Here is a 21,242-nt window from a genome sequence, read left to right as displayed (position 1 = left end):
TAGATACTTCACAAACAGGTTAAAATTATGCAGTTTTACCTAGTGCTGAAAAGCTTTCTTTCTTCCCTATTTCTTCTTTCCTTTTTCCTCTTCCTACAAGCTTGATTCCCTTGGAAAAATACACAATGTACCTAAAAGGAGAATGTTCTGTTCTTAAATATACAACTCAAAGAACTGTTATGCAGAATAACAACAGTCTCTAAGGTAGTTGGCATCTGGTCACATAGATCCAGTTCCCACAAAGCGCTTACGCACACAAGTTATTTTAATGCATTGAAGAAATCCACTGAGATAAATGAAACTTCCTCTGTGCAAAGTTACACAAGGAAGTGTTTGCAGGATCAGGACCTCAGTGTTTTGTGTGCTATGACTGAAATTCTGTTTGAAATGTTTGAGTGGATGACAGTGTGTTCTGCAAGACACTGCAGATGTGCAGTCTAAAAAGGGTTAATTGTGTAGCCTTTGTCCGCTAGTGGCTTATATATAGCAGGTTTTAAAAGTGCTGATTTAAATTAGAGAATCTATTTCTCTGCATGGATGTTGTGATATTGGAAACAGCAAACTGGACAATCAAGTCATAACTTAAGATTTTACTTTCTTAGTGAAAGATGGTTTTGTTTCTATAAGTTAACTAGCACCTGTTAAGTACATACACTGTCAGGATTATTTAGGAAGAATCCTTTGATTTAATTGTTTTAAAGCCAACTTCAACTGCAGTTGCCCTTTCAATTAGAGACCACACATACTCATTCTCACTGCACATTTAAAACCCTTTTTTCTGGTAACCACTGTGACTTTAGCGCTTTGATATGTAAGTCAGGAGCACTCTAAATAGAGCTGTGTTTTAATTAGGTGTCTGTTGTGTTGCAGCAGGTTACTGGACATACTCAGTATGGTTTGGAAACTGGAGCCCAGGTGCCGGTACTTCCAGTGCAGCCTTCGCTAGTCATGTCACCGCCTTTGCAGTTGCAACCTGAACTATTGCCTCCCCGCGTCGCTCCTGAAAGTATTTCACAGATTCATGGCAGCCTTGCTACAGCTAGTCCACCAGTGCCCATAGATCACTGTCTGCCTCTCCAGCCTTCGGGTGTTCTGCAGCTTCAGCCAGACCTTTCCCAGCCCCTGGCTCAGCAGCTCCCCGCTCCCGGCTCAGCTGTGCAGACAGTGGCAGAGACATCGCAAGAGGTAGAGCTGTCTCCTCCTCAGTAACTCACCAGCCTGCCCTTAACCTCCTGTATGCCCGTGGGCTTAGTTCATAAGGGATATTCTCCACTCTTGTGATAGAGAGCCAGCTCTAGATGCTAAGTCAGCAAATAACTGGCCCTTTCCAACACTGCTACACCCTGACTGCTTGTGAAACATCTCCTTGGGGTGATCAGGTGGCAGGTCAAGTCAGCTACAAAGCACCTCTTTGTCAGTAGCTGAGCACAAACAGAATATAAATGACTGTCTTTAAGTACTGTGGGTCAGAAAGAAGCTGTTCTATAGGGTTTCATCCATGTTTTGTCCAGTCTTGTTGTAAATGTTTCAAGCAGTTGTGCAACCAATCATCATTTGCCTTAAGAAATTATTTCATAATCCTATTCTTCACCCTTCATGCTCTTCAGCTTGAGTCTTATTTGTATTTTGTCTAGTATTGTACATTCCTGTATTGCCTGAGTTCTAGCCTGGCCCTGGGATTGTTGTTTTTTTCAAGTACTCACAGACATTAGCAATTCTCAATGGTCATATAAGCAAGATAGATTTTGTTTCCTTTTGAAACTGTCAGCTTGCCCTGTCTGCTCTTTTGGCTTTTCTTACCACTCCCGTGATTGTTTAAGCTTCAGTCTTGACAGAATGTCACAGAACGTTTCCTTCTCTTCAGTTCTTTGATAGATGCCCATAAGCAAAGCAAGACAAAGGTTTTGGCATTTTAGATTTTGGTGGATAAGTTCTCCATTTCTCAATGGAAATGGCCCTCAATAACTCCGCTCTCCTGATTCTGCTTTCTCTTGAGGTTCTGTTCTGAGGCTTTTCCTCCCAAAGTAACCATTTCCATCTGCTCAAACTATTTTTTTTTTAGCCAGTGCATTTGTTGCAACCCTTTCCTACACAGTACAGCCTTAGAATTCCATTAGATGTCCAGCTTAAATCCTCTTCCAGAAGTTGTAGAGTAAGAATGAGACAAACGGTTGGCCTGGATTCTGATTCCTCATGCTGCCTGCCCTTCTATCCAGTGACAGCCTAGTTCTTGTCAGAAATTGTGTTGTAATGTAGGATGTTTCCTGGTAACTTTCCCTACATTCTGTAGGTTAGATACAGGTAGAACTAGCAGGACTAGCCTGTCGTGCTTCACATGCACAGTCCATAAGTAAAGCCTGGCCATGTCAGGCCTTCCCTCCTTCCATCCCTTACTCCAACTGTTTCTCCTCCAACCTGCCTATTTTCTCTGTGCACAGCTCTTGTCAGAATCCATGATGATGCCAGAGCTACAATCTTGCATGCAGGGCCCCTGTGTTAACTGAAATATATATATATTTGAGTGACAATATGATATCCAAATTTATTTCTTTATCTCAAAACTTTTCTCCTTCTACTAACGCCTGAAATCTCCAGTCAGAGACAAACCCAGAGCTCAGGCTCTGGCCTCTGGTGCTCTTTGGTATGTGAGATGCTGGAATCCTTCAGCTGATCATTGCAGCTGGCTCCTGAACAAAGCACATGTGCGTCACATTGTGACTCATTGATCCAAGAACTCCCCAGGCTGATTTTATGACATATTTTGCTAAGGTTTTCTTGGTTGTAAGAGAAGTTTCATATCTGTAGATACTCCAAACATTGTGTTTTGTTGCTGCTCTGCCATGACGCTTTTATCTGTCTTTTGTTGAATTGTGTCGCAATCCTCATATCCAAACCAATTTGGATTGATCAGGCAAATGAGATTTTGTGAGGCACTTGATAAAGTGCATTACTAAAATCTGGATACATGATGTCTGTGTTCTCGCTGTTCATTAATTTTGCAGTTTTATAGAAACTGTGGTCAATTTTGGCATGGCAGTGAGTGGTGTTATAAGCAATGAGGTGTGTGGGCTGGTTAACCTCAAAGCTTTTAACTACAGTTAAAAACTCTTCTGGTACAAGTACAAAGTGATGACAGTCCGGGGTTGGTTTATAACTGTGTCTATGGACGAGTTTTATATATGTTTATAAATATATATAGTTATATATATTTATTAAAAACTGATGTGTGTGTATATACATATAGTGCTATATATAAACACAGGTGTGTGTGTATCTGTTACCCGTACATATCATGAGGCTGTAGTAGTGGGGCCAGTAATGGCGTCATCCTATCAGGTCTGTGAATGGTAAAACACCACTGATGCCTGGGCTGGAATTGGATCAGGGAATAGGGAAGTTTTTAGTGAAAACTTCTGTTGTGTTGAGACCAAGAGGATGTTATATGAAGGGTGTATTTTTAAGCAAAGGATTTTTGTCTTTTATTTGGATGTTCATCAGAAATTCTCACAGTAAGCCAAGCATGACGCTTAAGACACCTAATATAATGTGAATTTGTCCTGCTATAAAATGTTTCCGTTGTGGTGAGGAGTGCTTTGTTTCTTTCACTGCCTCTTCTGCTTTAGAACAGCAGCAGGGAAGAGAGCTGGCAGATTGGGGGCTCTGTCCTAAGGGAAGCTGGGCATAAATGATGATGGGAGGGTGAAAAGGGGTATTTTCAAAACTGATGAATAGGCTAAACAGAATTATTTAGGATATTAATAAGGTCCCAACAACAGACCTTTCTTAAGGGTGTTTTTGTCTGGCACTATGACATGTTTACTTAAATGACTTTTTCTTATGTTTTAGGAGCAGGCAATGCAGGATAAACTTCAGACTCTGTCACAGAGCTGTGAAAGGTATCACTATAATCATTTCAGCAAAAAAACTGTTTCCTTTCTAGAGGGTGATTTTTCTGTCCTTATGAGACTAAATCAAATGCCTAGTCTTTGGGTTGGGTGTTGCATCCTAACCTTGATGTACATAAAACAGATTTCAGTTCAGCAGGTAATTTATTTTTGTTTAAGTAACTCAAGTGGTGTTATCTCTGATTTTGATGCCACTGAATCTGTACAAAGGTATTTTATGCAGAGTAGTTGGGTATGTAGCTTATTTATTTCCCCTTTGGAATGGGTGTACCTTTATCACCCTCTGTAATGATCCATCCCTAGGTGTGAGACGGGATGGTGTATTGGTGAGAGTTGTATATCGAGACACTCAGGTATATCATTATAACAAGCATTAAAACATGCAGCCAGGGCTCATTCTGAGGTTTTGCAGTGCACAAGTTTGAACTCAAGCCTAGTAATGTACTAGTTAATGAAATAATGATGGCACTACCTTATGGTAGTGACAGAAACTGATAGGTCATTTCTCTGTGATAGCCAGAGCAAACACCTGTCTAGAAGGAGCTCCTTTCACTCATGGAGCATCTCTCAGGTGCTGGCTAAGTCTGGGACAGAATATATGCTGTTTTGTAGCCCGATTTTCCTCTGTCTTATCTAAACATAATTCTGTTGTGTGGTGCGGTTTTCATTCTGGGGGGTTTCTTCCTTTCTCTTGCAAAGCTACATGAGTCCAGATGTTGCTTCAGGTAAAGAGATGAGTGACAGCTTCGAAGGAGCAATAGGAAGTGGAAAACAAGAAGGAAAGTCTTCAAAGAAACATAAGAAATCTACACGTGCTCGTTCACGCCAGGAGAAAACCAACAGACCCAAACTGACTATATTAAATGCAAGTACACTTTCTTTAGGGATAAATTCAGGGTTAGTTTGGTTGTGCCAGAAATAATTGTTGTTAATCTTTGTTTTCAGGTTTGTAACACAGGGGATAAGATGGTGGAGTGCCAGCTTGAAACCCACAATCACAAAATGGTGACATTCAAGTTTGATTTGGATGGTGATGCACCTGAGGAAATTGCTACTTACATGGTAAGGCTTGATGATGCAGCTGCACACATGCTCTTGATTTAAGAAGTTGCCTTAGCCAGTTTATTCTCACATGGGCTCGTTGGGAGCAGAATGGGACATTAGCCAAAAAGTTACAGTTCTCTTCTCTGTTTTGATGTGACCTTGTAGGTAGAGAATGAATTCATATTGCAGAGTGAGAAAGAGACATTTATTGAACAAATGAAAGATATTATTGATAAAGCAGAAGATATGCTCAGTGAAGATACAGAAGGAGAGCGAAGTTCTGATCAGGGAACAAGTCCCCAGCAGGATACAGATGGAGCAGAAATGAGTGAGGTAAGAAACATTAGAGTTCTTGGTTGATACCTCTTTGTTAATGCCCAATTACCATAAAGTTTCACAACCCACACTAAGCAAAAGGAAGAAAAGGTTTCTTAGCTAGAAAAACAATTCTTTAACTCAGTTAAAACTTAGAATATAAAGATTCCTTGGAATAATGCTGCTCTTGCATTGATACTAAGAGAGTGGTTTTTTGTTCTTTGTTTCTTTGAACAGGAGAAGCGGCCATCTCAAGTGAGGACACCCGTGTATCAGCAAAATGGTAAAAATTCCTTTGAATACATGCTTAATCTGTAGCTTGACATTTTCTATCTAAATATAAAATATAAAACTAGTTTATGGTGGGTGGTCTGGAATAAACCCAAACTGTTGTTTGCTTTTTATTTTCATATCTAGTTTTGCATACTGGAAAAAGGTGGTTTATTATATGCCCTGTGGTGGAAAACCCAACTACTGATGCACCAGAATTTTCTCCACCAGTTCCTCAGAGTGCACAACAGTCTGAAGGTCCAGGTATTTATGAAGTTTAGATCTTCTAGAAAACATTGTCTCAGAAGGGAAAGAAGTCTCTTGGCTGTACTGCAGTCCCTCAGATAACTCTGGTGGCTTGGACCCTGATGTATGTCTGCCTTGGCTTAGAGCTGTACTCATCAGCCTCTAGTTCCTAGATGATAATGAAAACTTCCTGAGATGTAGAAAAGCTGTTCTTCTTTACCCTACAAAAGGTGTACTTTATGAAGCCTAGGCCTCTTTGTAACAATTGAAGACAATTCTATGTGCCAGAGACTTCATGTAGTTTGAACAACCCATACCTTCCTGTCTTCGGTCAATTGTTGAAGTATTTCAGAGTAACATTCCTGTGATTAGGAAACAGTTATCACACAAAATTAGTTCATGTTTTTGATGAAGAGCCTTCTTTCAAGTCATGCACAACACAAGCATATTTATTACACTGAACTAAATTAGAAATGATTATCTGAGTTTGGGGCAAGTTGCAGTATTTTAAGTATCTGCCTTACACTATAGCATGGCTGAAATTCAAATCAGAGGATCATTGGGTTTGGAAAGGACCTCTGGAGATGAGTCCAACCCCCTGCTAAAGCGGGTTCTATAGAGTAAGTTGTACAGGAAAGCATCCAGATGGATCACTGCAGCCTTGATGTTTTCTGTTAGGCATCACAGCTCAGTTCAGGTGAGGTGTAACTGTCGCTACAACTAGCCAGAAGGCTCTGCAGTGACTTTGTTTCACTCTGTACATCAGAAGTTCAAATGCTGTTTGTGTCCTTCCTAGAACTGGAGCAGTCGGATGATCAGCAAGCAAACTCTGTGGTGCCAGATACGCCTGGTGTCTTAGCTTGTCAGCAGCTTCCTCTACAAACAAGCGTCTGTGACAGCCCCATTGGGGCCTCTCCATCTTTGGCACAAATTCCTGCTGCAGCATCTTCAGCTGGCTTGCCGAGCCAGGCAGAGCTCTCAGCTCCAGCGCAGCCGGGACCTGCTCCAAACATCCTGGAGCAGGCAGCTGCTAACGGGGGCCAGCCTGAATGTTCTCTACTGAAAACAGCATTGCCCGCCCCACCTGGCACTCCAGCTCCAATTGCTGCCCCTCTGGAGGAGCCCGCTGATGCTCCTCTGGCTGCTCAGCCTACTCAGCACACGCAGCAGCAGGTAGATGAGGCCATGTGTATCCCTGACGTGGAGATAGCGTGTTGCAGCGTCGGGCCACCCAAAGCAGTCCCAACAGCTCCTGCCAAGGCACCTGAGCTCTGCCCGCTCCCTGTGCTCTCAGATGCTGTTGTTTTGGAGCGGCAGCCTGCGGCCCAGATCCCTCACCTGCCAGAGGCCGGCCAGCCTGGCGTGGTGCAACACTCCTTTGTCAACCAAGTGTTTCCTGCATCTGTTGCATCTGAGTCTATTAATCTGGCAGGATCTCAACTTCAGAGCCCCACTCAGGTGTCCGTGGCCGCATCCCAGCAGCATGTGATGCTGTCTCAGACACAGCCTGTCACCTGCGCCAGCATGGGGGTCAACCTGCTGCAGCAGCAGCAGCAGCAGCCGTGCACTGTGGAGTCTGATGGAGAGGGGCCACCCCGGGTGGACTTTGTTGACAACACAATAAAAAGCCTCGATGAGAAACTGCGCAACTTACTTTACCAGGAGTATGTCCCGACTTCTTCTGCATCAGCAGGAACTCCAGATGCTTTTGTGCCATTGGAACAGGCAGACAGTGAATTTAACTTGCCACCATTTACCGAAGATCAAGTTCCCAAGTTGGTGTTGGATTTGAGAGAACCAGGCCATAATGCCACGGATGGCTGCCAGGAGGTGAAAGCTGCTGAGGCCCAGTTTGTGCCGGCTGTGCCACCCGAGATCACACCTTACCCAGTATTGGTTAGTGCAACAGTGACTTTGCCCTTTGTACATCTAAACCCAGCTCAATAGAGCTCAGAAACAGTCTGTAGTATAACATGTATATGGGCTTCTTGCTTCTCTAAGCATTTTACATCTGCTCCTTGATGTATTACCTTTTGCCTGCTTTCCATTGTGAATATTCTCCTAGAGTGCATCTCGTAAAGTTAGAACTTGACTCACATTATATAAACAGTGAAAGCCAATTTTTTCCTTTGGGCTTTTAAGTCAAATAACATCTTAATTCACACTTTGAATCATATCCTGTTTCTACAGCAGGCAGAAATATGACTTTTTGTAGTTTAAGAAGATAATATGCATCATGAGGAGAGTCATTAAGTTCTGAAGAGAAAGGTAGTGTTTGTCTAGTCAGCTGGCTCTGACATGGTATTGTCTATGCCTTGTAGCTGGTTACATGGGGATGTTTTGCTTCACCCTTGCCTCATACCACAGCAAATGCACATAGCAGCAGGGAGCTGGCAGAGGGTGTCCCATTTATGGATGAGGTGGAACCAGAGCAGTCTCACAGACCTTCTCTAAAGACTGATTATAGTCTGTGAATAGAGTTTTCTTTTGTATCGTTATCACAAAGTTAGCAGTAAGAAATGTTAAATTTGCTTATTATGCATTCGTGACCAATTTAAGAATATGTAGTAGGTTACTGAAATAGCATGGGCTCCCCACACAGCCTATATCACTATATCTCTAACTCCATAGGTCGATGATTGCTCAGTTTTCAGGAATGATCCCTTTTGACTTCATTTGAACTTAGCGGGTTAAGGCTTCCCTGGGTAATAGCTGAGGAAAGCTGAGCTTTCCTGTTTTGGTTTTGTTGTGTTTTGGTTTTTACTTTGTTTACTGGTGTTGGTGCCTTGGGTCATTATTCACTCTGTGGATGCGTGTTGCAGTTTCTCAGTCTAAATGCTGAGTTCATGGAATTGAAAAGATTTGCAGCACTTTCTGCTAGAAGATCAATGATTACCTACTTGAAAAGACTTCTGGAGATAATGCCATCACCACTACCAAGGATGAGGCTGTTCCATACAGTATCAGCTGGATAAACTGTTGGAAAGATGCAATATTTTACAGAAATATGGTTGCATTTGAGCAACTCGTTTGAACTGTGTGGTGATAAATGACCACCTACAGCAGCTACAGTGCTGTTTATGAGAGGTTGTCTCTCTCCAGTAATTGAGTCCGGTCCTTCTGAAATGTGGGACTTTCTGAAGAGACGGATGCAGAGTGTGTGGTTTGGTTGGAAAAGCAAAACAGAACAAAACCAAAATTGATATATAATTCAGTGCTTGTGTTGACTTAAGTTGCAGTCTCCTCCGTGACACTGCCTCCTCTTCATCTTCCAAGGGAGAGGGAAAAAAAAAAAAAGAGGAGATAAAGGAAAAGCTAGGAGGCCACCTCCACAATTAATATAAAATAGTTTCGTACTCCACAATAGTGTGAGTATAGAGGGATGGGGGTAGAGAGAGAAAGAGAGAATGAGAATGCATTGGCTTTGTGCTGGAGACTGAAATGCTTTTCTTTTTACTGAAAGCTTGAGAAGTCTGAGGTCGCTGGTGTCGGGACTGAGTCCTTGGAAGCAAGAGGTGGGTCAGCAAGCCAAAGAGGTAATGCTCCTTTCAGTGCTGAACTGCAGCAGTGCATCTGTACTTGTGCCTGGTCCTCTCCTATGTCTCCTTGCTGCTAGCTCTTGGTTAACTGCCCAGCGATGCCCGGCGCATTGCTGACCCTGCTGTAATATAACAAGTATTAAATAGCTTGCTCCTGTCAAGCTTCCTAGAAATAAACAGCCTCACGGGCAGATTTATTTTAAACCATAAGTAGGTAATATATGCCTATGGTATAGGGTGTTCATGTGGAAGTCTGTGATCTCAACAGTAAATTTCTGATGCCATTAAAACATCTGAACATTAAGTCCCTTGTATTTCTGGGGCTGCATGGGAAGGAGCTGATGAAAATCATGTGGTTGAGGGTAGCATCTCTGGGGAGAAACTTGTAAGATGTTTGAGAGTCCCATGGAGAGCTAGGAAGAAGTTCTTTTCATTTAGTACTTGCAAATTTAATGGCAATTTCCATAATAACATAGTAGGAGTAGTAGTAAGAAGCAGAGCGTTTGTAATGCTCCTTTTACCTGTCTTGCAAGTCATGGGCAATCTTATGCAATGAAGAGCCTGAAACTCCTGCCCCTGTCACATGCTGCTTTAACTACAGAAGCAGTGGCCCAGGTGGTGAAATAATGTTGTCTGCATTATTCTACTGATGTTTTGCTTCTCACGTATTTTGTGGTCCGAGTGGTCATTTTCTGAGCTTGTAATTTCTGCTTTCAACAGTGTGATGTTTAACTTCATTTCAGGCACCTTGAATTGTTGGTGTGGGTATCTGTCAAATGACAGGTGTGAAGTAATGGTCCATTTGTGGTCAAATGCAGCATTTTAAGTGCGTGAATACTTGAGAGCAATTATTTATTTTTTCAAGACATGAAGAACACCTTGGTCATACAGGTCTTAGTGTACCATGCAAATTTCACTCTACTTCCTGCCTAACATTTTCCACTTGGCTTATGGAATTTCACACTTTTTATTATTTGAATTCCCCAAATGAATAGACTGATAATAGTGTCTATCTGCAGGTAATTTGTGCTGTTATCATTATTGTCTCCTGCATTTAAACAGAAAAATCCTAGATCCTGCATTACAAGGAATTGGAGTTTGTATTGTTCTTCAGTGCTTCACTGTTACATTTGAGTTTACTGTTGGCTTGCTTTATGCGAAACCATTACAGACATTAATTTGTTGCTTTTTTTCCTCCAACTTGTAAAGCAGGATCAGCTGCGAGCATCACTCCAGCTCCTACGACTCCAGCAAAGGGCCTCCTCCAGGTAACCAGAAACCACGCATGGTTTTATATTTGATTGTTATGGTATGGTTACTTTTGAAATTAACCTCTGTTATTTTCTCCAGGTTGCACCTACATCATCAAGCATAGCTAAACAGATGGAAACTTCTAAAACGAAAGAGAAGGCAAAGGCTACAACTTCATCTACGCACACAGATAATGTAATGCAGCTATCGACAGCAGATGGGGTGATAAATAACCTTCAAAGGGATGACTCTCTAGACTCTGGTTCCTATGGAAAACAGGCTGGAACTCATGACAGCGGTACACCAGCCAAAACTATTGGCAGGTTTTCAGTAAGCAGCACACAAGATGAATTAACTTTAGCAGCGCCACATTGCTTAAGATTCTCTGCACCCCCAGACGTCTATTTGGATGAGCTCCCTTCCAGCCCTGACCAGAAGACAGCTGTCCGACGGGTGCAGACAGCCACGTCTGTTGATGTCCTTTGTGACCAGGGCTCGAGTGATTCTGCTGAGGAACCCTTCCATCGACAGGCTGCTGCAGCTCAGCCATCCCCTCCGAGCAGTAGTGCAGCCTCTGACTTAATTAAAAAGGCAGCAGCTTTTCTGCAGAGGACTGGAAAAGCCAGCTCCCAAGGCCCCGATTCACCAAATGGGCAGGGAACAAAGATTCCTACCATCAACATAACGTCCTTCCACTCACAGTCATCATACATGAGCAGTGACAATGACTCTGAATTTGAAGATGCAGACATGAAGAAAGAACTGCAGAACTTAAGAGAAAAGTATGTTGGGTTTGCAGACAGTAAACTGGGGTAGAATACACTGCTGGGGTAGAATGCATTGAGACACCTAGGCAGCATCTGTGTGCTGAAAAATGTGTTTTGTGTAGCTGCAGTGAGTAAACTGCTCCTGAGCAAATGAAGCGTCACTGAGACCTCCCATTGAATGTCATCCTGCATCATTTTATGCCTCACTTTATTGACCACTCCTGTTTGGAAGTAGAATAATTCAGCTTTAATTATTTTTTTTTAAATGAGAGAATTTTTGCTGTGATGTCCAGTTTCCCTGCTTAAAAACTGCGTTGATGTAGTAGCAGGTGATAGAATTTGTGATGTGTTTGTGTGCAATATTAGGATCCAGTGTGGGGACTATGCAAGGCCATATAACTGTAATATGAATGTCTGCATAGAGAACTGTAAGGTGTTCTCTTTGTGCCTTTCTCTGCAATAGTGCTACAGACCCACTACCATTCCTGATGGCACTCTTATGATAGATACCTGCCAAAAGATACTGGAATAAAACCCACATTTCACCTCACACCATGCCTAAACCTCAGCATTCTCCCTACTATTAGGGAAGTCTGGTGGAGCCTGAGTAGTCTGCTGTGCTGACAGTCCTCACAACCAGCTTTAATAAAATAAAAAGTTTAAAACTGGCCTTATGGCATCCTTAAATCAGAATTCCAAAATTGATTGTTTTTACTTAGCATATTTAAAATCTTTTACCTACCTAAGGGTTCTGTCTTACAAATCAATGTATGAGAAGTCGGCCACCACCTTTGCTAGGGGGGTGGTTCTGACTTCATGTGCTGTTGGGTAGCTTTTATGACTGAAGGTTGTTTTGCTTTATCTCATAACTAGTTCTGCTGCCAACGTGTGGTTCTTTATCAAATACACGCTAGCAAATGTTTTGTTTCTATACTTAGGCATATGAAAGAAATTGCTGAACTCCAGACCCAGCAGAAGAATGAGATAGAGGCACTGTACATTCGGTTAGGGAAGCCCCTCCCTCCCAACATGGGCTTCCTTCACTCAGCCCCGCCAAGCGGCCGTCGGCGAAGAACCAGCAAAAATAAATTGAAAGGTGGAAAGCTCTTAAACCCTCTGGTTCAGCAGCTCAGGAGTGGAACATCAAGCACAAGTAGGTGCACTAGGCTACTTTGCATTTCCCTGTTGGTTTTGGCTGTTATGGTTTTGCTGTATAATTGCATGGACTGCATAAAAGTTACTGATCTTTTTCTTTGTAATACAGTGTCTTAAGTTTGCATGCTGTGAATTGTTTTTGAAGTGGGCTTCCTTTGAGGCCATCTTGTTACAGTGCACTGTGCTGAGCTGTACCTTCCCTGCATTGTTGACAATGTTTGGCAGAGAAACAATTCCCCACTTTAATTTGGAATACAGCCTGGTTCCATTTTCTCATCTTTTCTCCAAATGCTATTTATTGATGTTTGTATTCACTTCTTAGGAGCTGTTGTCCTCTATTGATTGGGTGCTGTATCTTGTTGTTGTTTATTTTTTCCTACAACGTGCTATCTAGATAAGATGGGATTGTATTTGCTCCCACAAGAGTGGGAGATAAGAAAACAGTTAATAAAAGCCGTGATGGATGCTTTGACCATCTGAAGCACTTTGAGATTTTCTCAGATGCTCTCAAACAATATGACAATCTTGAGTCGTTATCTCTTTGGAAAGTAGGATGATGACATTACAGATAACAAATGCTGATACGGTCCAGTGCCTATTTCTTCAGCAGGATGTGTAATAGATTTATTTTCCTTCAGCTTAGTTCATACTGTTATGTGGAAGAGTAGCATGCTTCCACTATTGACCCTGCTTGTCAAATCTGGTAGGTCTGGTTTGCAACATCACTTTTACAGATTTGCTTAGCGAGGCTGATGCAGTGAAATTCTTACAAGACTGTTTTAGAGGGCTGTGCTTTTAACTAAGGATTTCAATTAAGCCAAGTAAAGCAGATTCAGAAGCAAGACATTCTGTGATCCATCTCGAATCTAAGTATTTTTGGCATACAGGATCTGAAGCAGTGTTGAATGTTTCATAACTATTTTGCTGCTGCTTGGCTAACCTGTGTAGGTTTTACCTCCCTTCCCTGTGGTGGGATGCTGTGAATGTCTGTGATTCTGTCCACCCATATGCCAGTTTGTTCTTGGGTTGTCTGAAGCCATTTTCTGTCTACACAGAGAACCCATATCTCTCTGTCTCTGCTCATGGATGCTCACATCAGTGTTTTACCTTAGTTCAAGGAATTTCAGCCTATTTCTGTGTTATAGTGTCCTCCTCTTGACCACCACTTTAAATTAGAGAACAGCAATCTGCTCAGTTATGTTGCTTTTTTGATGCATGCTTTCCTTTTTGCATTTCTTCTTTATTATTTTTCACTATTCTGAGGTACTGCATGAAGTTCTCATTACTCTGAGAACCTGTATTCACGCATGAGTCTTCTCAGGCTTTCCTAGTTAGGCTTCTCATTTCTGGGGCTTTCCGAGGTCATTTCTCAAAGATGAATGGCAGGTGGTCTCATGCAGTTACTGATAGACACTAATTAGAGTTGTCTCTGTTAGTTGTTTTTGCTGTTAAATCCATATCACAAATGAGCACGAAGCTACTCTCTTGATAAATGTCTCCTTACCCAAAATAACTATATAGATAGAAATTTTTGTATAGAGACATGTATATATCAATGTATAGATATAAAGACAAAAATCCTCATGTCTTCTCAGCAGCTTTTTATTTTTCTCCACTGACTCGCTTTCACCTTGGGTTTGAGTGCAAACCTATTTATTCTGCTCAGTCATCTTGTGCCTCCATTGTCCTAATCAGGCACTCCTGCAGTTCTAAACAGTACTCTTTGAATTCTTGACTTCAGTCCTTCTGAAAAACTCAGAAAAGCAACTATAAAAATCAAACTTGCCCCACAAGCTTCTTGGAGAATCAGGAGCAGTGACAGTACATGGAGACTATTTTGTGGTGCTGGTTGTCTGTGTAGTCTGTGTTTCATATGGTACTTTAGAACTGTAGGCTGCTGTTCTTGGTGGCAAATGAGCAGTTGTTTTTAGGCACTGATATTTCTTCATTAGTTTCCTAGCATTTGCCGTTGCTTGTATTTTGTTTTTGTTCTTTCAGGTAATGTTTCAGACTCTAAAGATTCACCTCACAAAGAAACAACTAAAGCTCAGCCTGGATCTCCCAAAACAACAGGAGTAACTTCCTCTGTGTCAGCCTCATTTGGGAAGTCTGTTCAGACACAGCAGCCGTGCTCTGTCAAAGCCTCTTTGTCTTCTGACATCTGCTCCGGCTTAGGCCCTGAAGGAGGTGATGTGAACGCAAGCTCTGGCCAAGGTGATTTTTTCCTACCAGCTGTTCAGCATATCCTCCAGCAAATGCTAAAATCAATTTGCTTCCCTTATGCTTGAACTTTTAGGAGTGGATTTGGCAATCCAAATTACAGGCTTATCTTTAAAAAATATCACTGCAGTGTATTGTTAGGAGAACAAAAGTAAAGGATCTCACAAAGTATTCAGAGTCAACACTCAAGGAGGCACAGTAGATTTTAGGTAGGAAATACCTTCTACCTTTGCCAGCAGTGGCACTGACACTTTTTCTGGAGTCTGCCTTATGGATTTCTTAGAGGGGAAAAAATAGAAAGAGAAGAGTGGTTAAAAAAAAACCTAACAAATGAAGACGGATAGGAGACTGTTTCCCTTGGTCCATTTTGGGCTCTTGTTTTAGCCCCTTGATATGGGTAGACCTGGAGATCCTCATTATAAAGTACTAATCCTTCTCAGGTGTGGGCAAAAAAAATAGAGAGGACCAAGTTATGTCCCCTTTATCCAAGGGGTTAATGTTGTGCATGCTTTTGGAATCTCAGCTAAATGACTGCAGAGCGGTAGATTGGCTGTTCCCCAGTCTTGACTTCTGGTACCTCTGTGTAGTGCATACCTCTGTAGGTTTTGACTGACCTTGTTGCCATGCATAGTGGAAGTTATAATGATGATTAAAATACCTTCCTCTCATTGCACATCCTGCCAAACTAATCTACAAAATATCTATCTGTTCTCTTTTGCTGTTATTGCATCCTTTGTGTATGGTCAATTAACTTAATCCTCTTTGGCAAAGTTAAAATGGAGATGTGGATGTTTAACTAACAAAGCTGATTTGACTGATGGTATAGGACATCTGATCACAGCTACTTGTACTTTATAAGTGTCTTTGTTTTCTTCCCTTTATATTCATTTACAGGCTGGACGGTTTTCCACCAAACGTCTGAGAGAGTGACCTATAAATCTAGTAGCAAACCTCGTACCAGATTCCTCAGTGGACCTGTGTCTTTGTCCATCTGTTTGTATTTGTTCTTTTGTATTTTATCACAGTCCATCTTTCTTTTACCCCTTTTTCCAATCTCATGTTTTGTATCTCTAATATGTTTGGCAGGATGCCCCTTTTTCTGAGCCATCTTATCTTTCTTTTTTATCTTTCTTTTAAGTAATCATCACAAACACACCTTATTTATATTAATTTTTTCATATGAAAGCTTTTTTTGCACTGCTTTTGGCTCATGCCTGGGCACCAAAAGCATGTGTGGAAGATCTCATCATTTATGATATAACCTAATGGTAAATTTTATCCTGGACTTATCAAAGCTTTTGTACTTTATGTGATTTATGTTGAAGTAATTTTTTTATTTGCAATGTGGCAAATATACATGTCTGCTGTCCCGGTTCCAGCGACAACAAAAAGAAATCCATCCTTCTGTAGACGAATGGTCTCTTTCACACATGTTTGGACTATGAAGACATGCATGTAGCAAGCTGATACAATACTAGAAGGTCACTGAAGGGTATAACTTCCATACAAGGGCTGTATTAACACGATCTACAGTACTGTTTATATCCACTCTATTTTCTTTAATTTTTTTCCCCCCGCTCTTTGCATGTGGAAATGCTGAGACGAAAGTGCTCCAGCTAGTTCCTTCAAAATGTCTCTTCTAGGTGGGCTTTTCCCCATGCATTCACTTCCATTAGTTTAAGCGAGCAATTCTTACCTACACCCAAGTGGCGGGAAGATCCGGTTACTCCAAAGGCGAGTGCCATCGACTTTATGTGTAAACTGATCTGGCTGAAGCACTGCGCTCAGTTTATTTTCTTATGACCTTACGTGACCTCTGAGATGAAGTCAATTAGCAGTTCATCAAAGCAGAAATAAGTAAAAAGCAGTATCAGATTGATGATATGATACTCTGAAATGGATTGCTAGGATCCAGTTTTTCTCAATTCAGATAATTGTGCACCTACTATTTATACCTTATTTGTACGACTTCTAAAGTAATTGGCGATTCAACCAAATGATATCAAGCTATTTAATTAAAAAGTGCAAACCTTTTTACCTAGCAGTATTTGCTGCCCTTTAGGCAAACAGATTTTGCTTGTACAATAAAGATATGTTGGGCTGACCAGGTACTATAGGCCACTTACATATAAAATTAGGAAGGCTGATAATGTTCTGGAGAAAATGGTTAACCCACTGTTTGTTTGCATTGATACCAAGTCTCCCATTGCAATGCGATGTTGCTCGTCATTACCCACGTGGTATAGATCAAAGGCACAAGACCACTTAAAAACACTCCCTCTAAAGTTACAAATAAACAATAATACTTTTAAGAATAATCTTGATTTTGTTTGAGGTCCCTAAAATCCAAGCATTCAGGTTCTGGAAACTGATGTTTACTGCTTAGCACACTGTTTATTTTCATACCAGTTTTAACAACAGTTTTGCACTCTGGGTTCTTCTGAGTTCCTGAGGGAAATCTCAGCATGTTGAGTTTTGCCATTTGGTTTTATAATGGACGTAGTAGTTTCTTCTCCTGAACTTATAAAGCTCGGAAGTGGTTTCATTTATCTTTCACAAAACCACTATTCAGGAGGATGCAAAAGGTCTGGGAGGTGGCAATTCACAAACAGTGTATTAAAGAAGTTTGGGTGCATGGATATTGTGAATGAAACTGAGGGAATATGTGAATTCTTCCAATTATGAAGCTTCCCAATACTTCAAGTAATCAGCAGCACAACAAATTGGTTTATGTTCTCAGCCCATATGTCTCTGTTTCTTTGGGTAAAGTGTTTGGAGATTTGTACTCCCCCATTTGTGAGTCATAGCAGAACTGAACTGGGGACCTGTAAGGAAGCTGGGCTGTGCAGCCAGAGCCTGCAGACATGTCTGGTGGTTCCATCTAGTGGGTGTCCAGAGCAGCAGTGGGCCTCGAGGAACAGCACAAAGTGACAGTGATGGCAAGGAGAAGAGCCAGCTGGCTTGTGGCCCTTCTCTGTTAGGATCCTACATGGGCTGCCCAGTGCAAAGGAGACTTGAGGGTTTGCAGCAGCTCCTGCACACCCTCTGTGTGGGCATCTCTGCATGCAGGGGAACCAAGAGTGGGTTTGAAACATAGGGAGCAAGCGCATGTGGGCCTGAGCTGTGAGCTTTGGATGCAGGTAGCTGTTTGGAGGGACTTAGTAGTTCAGCTGGATCTGTCCCTCAAATCAACGTTGTTTTTGTTATTTGAGAGCTGCTGGGAGGATCTGTGCTGCATTTTCAGGAATGTTCTACATCTGAACATTTGACTGAGGAATAGCAGCACCCTGGGGAGGGGAGCTTAGACGTATTGTAGTAGTAAATACATTAGCAGCACGCTTCCATGAAGTAGTATTCAAATGCTTTAAAGACAGATGTGCCTGGCTACAAAGCCCATCTAGCTCTGAACACTTTAAAGTTCTCCCAGAACTGCTGCCTGATCTGTCTCTTTGTCCAATATTACTTTTTCCTTCAACTTCTCATGGAATGCAATACATATTATTGATGGTCTTCAGCTTAATTTTAGCCCAAGCTCTTCCCACAGGTTAAATTGTCCTAGAGAAGAGTTTGCACTGACTGTGAGTGGGATTTTCAAAAGCTCCACTTGGCTTAGACTTGTAATCTCATGCAAAGCAATTTTTGTCAGGTCTGTAGTAATTAATATATTGTATGTGAATGGGATTATGGAAATAGTCTAGCACTGTACTGCTGCTTCAATTTTGTTTTAGCTTTCATGCTCTTTGGCAGCTGTTACAGCACAAATATGGGACAGTGGGTTTTATGCTGTCCTGTAAGATACAATAGCTCTTTAATTTCTCAGATGTTACCCCTGGAATTGGAAATAAAGCTTAACTTAGCTTAACTTTTACAGTCAGAGATTAAATCTCAATTAATTAGGGTTCATCTCCTTTCCTTTTTCAGCTATTAAACACCTTTATTGTGGAAATAATACAATTAATCTGGTGAAATAGATTTACCAAGTGCACTTTTAATTGAATTTGAATATAAATCAAATCTTAGCTGATGATCATCGTCCCTGCTAGGTAATGTTCCCATCTCCCAGGCAGTGCTGGAGTGATGCAGTTGGGAGGAAACAGCTCTTTTTAGTGATTCGCCTTTTAGTAGCACTTCTCTTCAAGCAGGCTCCCTTTGTGTGGGTACCTTGTGCATGTCTAGGATCAGCGCTATCTGTCACTTCCCCACGTGTTTTGGAGCAGAAGGTTTGCACTGGCACCCAGGGTGCACGTGAGCTCATGGCTTGGTGCTCAGGAAGCAGTGGGGTTGGTGATTAAACATTTTTACATGCATTTGAGCACGTCCTGCAGTCAGCTGCCTGCTTTTAGTTTTTGCGGGCACTTTTCATTTGCATACAGATTGTGCCAACTTCTACCTATTGCCACATGCAGAATGCTGCAGGGTAGTTAAGAAATTAACATTATATTATTATATTACTGCTGATGATGTTTCTATAACGGGGGTTGCTAGCTGACTTTAGAAGACAGGCATTGTAAAATATATGAGGGAAAAGAGAAGAAAAATTACAACAACAAAAAAATGCGACACGATGTTCAGTTGTGAATGTGACTTGTACTTTTCATCTAAGCTTTGAGTTGAGAAACTAAGCTTTTGGTCATGCTTGCTTAAGACATTACTGTAGTCATGTCCTTCTGATTTTCCTGGAATATAAAATTCATTAAGCCATAGGAAATAACAAAAAATTCTCTCAAACCAATCGTTCTGTTCCTCCTCATGCCACCCATATCAGAACACAAACATTTCTTCTCCCTTTTTTCCTCCCTCTTTTCTTTATTTTCTCTTCTCCAGTCTCTGAGTGATGTCTCTCCTTTCTCCTTTGAAGACTCATTCAGAGCCTATGTCAACCTGGACCTGCAATCTCTGGGTTTAAAGCTGCATTTCTGGCACAGTAAAATAAGACAGTGGCACCAGTTTAGCATAAAGAAAAGCACATACATTCTGTACCTTGCTTTCTGCCCAGCCTTCTGATTTTTACTCATGCGTTCAAGTGCTTCTTCACGATAAACTCATCATACCCCATATCGGATGTTCATCTCCTCCCATACCATAACGATATTCTTCTTATCAAGTCCAAAATACCTTTCAGGAAATTTGGCACTCTAATGGAAATGGTGCCAATGTCTGGCAAGACCTAACTGTCAAATAGGGTTCTCTGTACACATCTGGCACTGTAGATAACTGTCCAACAGAATATGTAAAATAATGAAGGCTCTAACAAGATAATAATGAAAAAGCACGTAGTTTGGTTAAATGAGAACTCAGCTACTCTGCTGGATTTTCTGCACTTGGACGAGATGAAGGGAAACTCATTTACATTTACTTTTAATTAAAGTTCAGAATCTCACATTTAGACATAAATCATACTAATAAATAATTGATAAAATTGGCCTCAGACCTGCAGAACAATGTATCTTTTTGGACTTGTAAAACGGGATGTTTTAGGGTTATTGTACAGTTTGTCTTTGCAGCCAGACTAGCGTTACTTGTTCCTGAAAGCATTTTTGGCCTCCTATCACAAACTGAATTGACATCATTTCCTGCATAAATAGGAATCAAAATATCCTATTAGGAAGCCAAGGCAATTTGAAACAACCAAAAAAATGCATCTTTAAGTCATGGGACCTTGCTTTTGGCATGCTATTGTACCTCTCAAAGCTTCTGAATGGCTGCACATTAATAAAGGTTTGAGCTGTCCAGTTACTTAGACTTCCTTTACTCACCTGAACTGCTGACTTTGTCTGTCCTTTCTTGCATAATAACTACTCTCTGACTGCTTAAAAGTACAGAAGCTTGTCCGTCAGATTTGTTATGTTTAGTCTTACCTAATTCTGTATGTCTTGTATTGTTTTACCTTGTAGGGTCCACCTTGAAACGACTATGTCTAGGCAAAGATCACAGTAGTAGTAACTATCCCATTTTTGTTTCTCAGTATTTCCTTTATGGCATGGGATGCTTTTTCTTTGAGTTTTCTTTTTTCTTTTTACTAAAAGCTAGTTGTTTAATGAATAGAGCTGATGCACTTATACTGGTATGAAATTAGACTATATATGTTGTGATACTTTCCTAATAATGCATGTGCTGTGATGTTTGGGAACTACGCATGCTGCAAGACAGTCGTGGTATTCTTTGTGTGTGAGATTGTACACGCATGCAGCCAGAAAACTGGATTGTGTGTTTGTTTTCTTTAAAAACACACCTTTATACGACTGCAGTTTTCTGCTGGAGGAATTAATAGCTTAAAACTCTTGTTCCTGTGGAGATGCATGAAATGTTAAGCACTAGTTGAAGAGCTTTCCTGTCCGAATACTTATTTTCTCACTGGTCCCTTTCCCCAGAGAAAAGGAAAAGGAAATGAGCAGTGTTCACTTACGAGTTGTGTTGCAGGTTGAATGCATGATCATTTGAAGGTTATTATTGTATTTTATATGACCGTAGGAATACTTAGTTTATTCGGTTTCATTGACTGGTAGCTCATTAACAGAAAACGGAAAACT

The 21,242-nt window shown here is 41.2% G+C and overlaps 1 protein-coding gene across 16 annotated transcripts in view; it reads left to right on the top strand.

Moving 5' to 3' along the window:
- The window catches only part of WNK2 (WNK lysine deficient protein kinase 2), a 95,628-nt gene that overhangs the window by 60,504 nt on the left and 13,882 nt on the right, over positions 1–21,242 (top strand). For 4 of the 16 annotated variants that reach the window (XM_015874763.2, XM_015874762.2, XM_015874760.2 and 1 more), the window contains exons 13-27: positions 871–1,185; positions 3,847–3,896; positions 4,605–4,770; positions 4,851–4,967; positions 5,115–5,282; positions 5,502–5,547; positions 5,682–5,798; positions 6,577–7,676; positions 9,244–9,316; positions 10,529–10,587; positions 10,670–11,352; positions 12,276–12,490; positions 14,491–14,706; positions 15,607–15,705; positions 20,607–20,651. In XM_015874763.2, coding sequence (XP_015730249.1) covers positions 871–1,185; positions 3,847–3,896; positions 4,605–4,770; positions 4,851–4,967; positions 5,115–5,282; positions 5,502–5,547; positions 5,682–5,798; positions 6,577–7,676; positions 9,244–9,316; positions 10,529–10,587; positions 10,670–11,352; positions 12,276–12,490; positions 14,491–14,706; positions 15,607–15,705; positions 20,607–20,651 — 3,469 coding nt within the window. The remainder of the gene's footprint in view (positions 1–870; positions 1,186–3,846; positions 3,897–4,604; positions 4,771–4,850; positions 4,968–5,114; positions 5,283–5,501; positions 5,548–5,681; positions 5,799–6,576; positions 7,677–9,243; positions 9,317–10,528; positions 10,588–10,669; positions 11,353–12,275; positions 12,491–14,490; positions 14,707–15,606; positions 15,706–20,606; positions 20,652–21,242) is intronic. The other 12 variants (XM_032447248.1, XM_015874754.2, XM_015874766.2 and 9 more) reach the window with 10 other exon arrangements.

This window comes from Coturnix japonica, chromosome 12, assembly GCF_001577835.2.
Source record: "Coturnix japonica isolate 7356 chromosome 12, Coturnix japonica 2.1, whole genome shotgun sequence".
Classification (NCBI taxonomy): Eukaryota; Metazoa; Chordata; class Aves; order Galliformes; family Phasianidae; genus Coturnix; species Coturnix japonica.
Note: the sequence above shows the minus strand (reverse complement) of the source record. Positions and strands in the feature narration are given on the sequence as shown.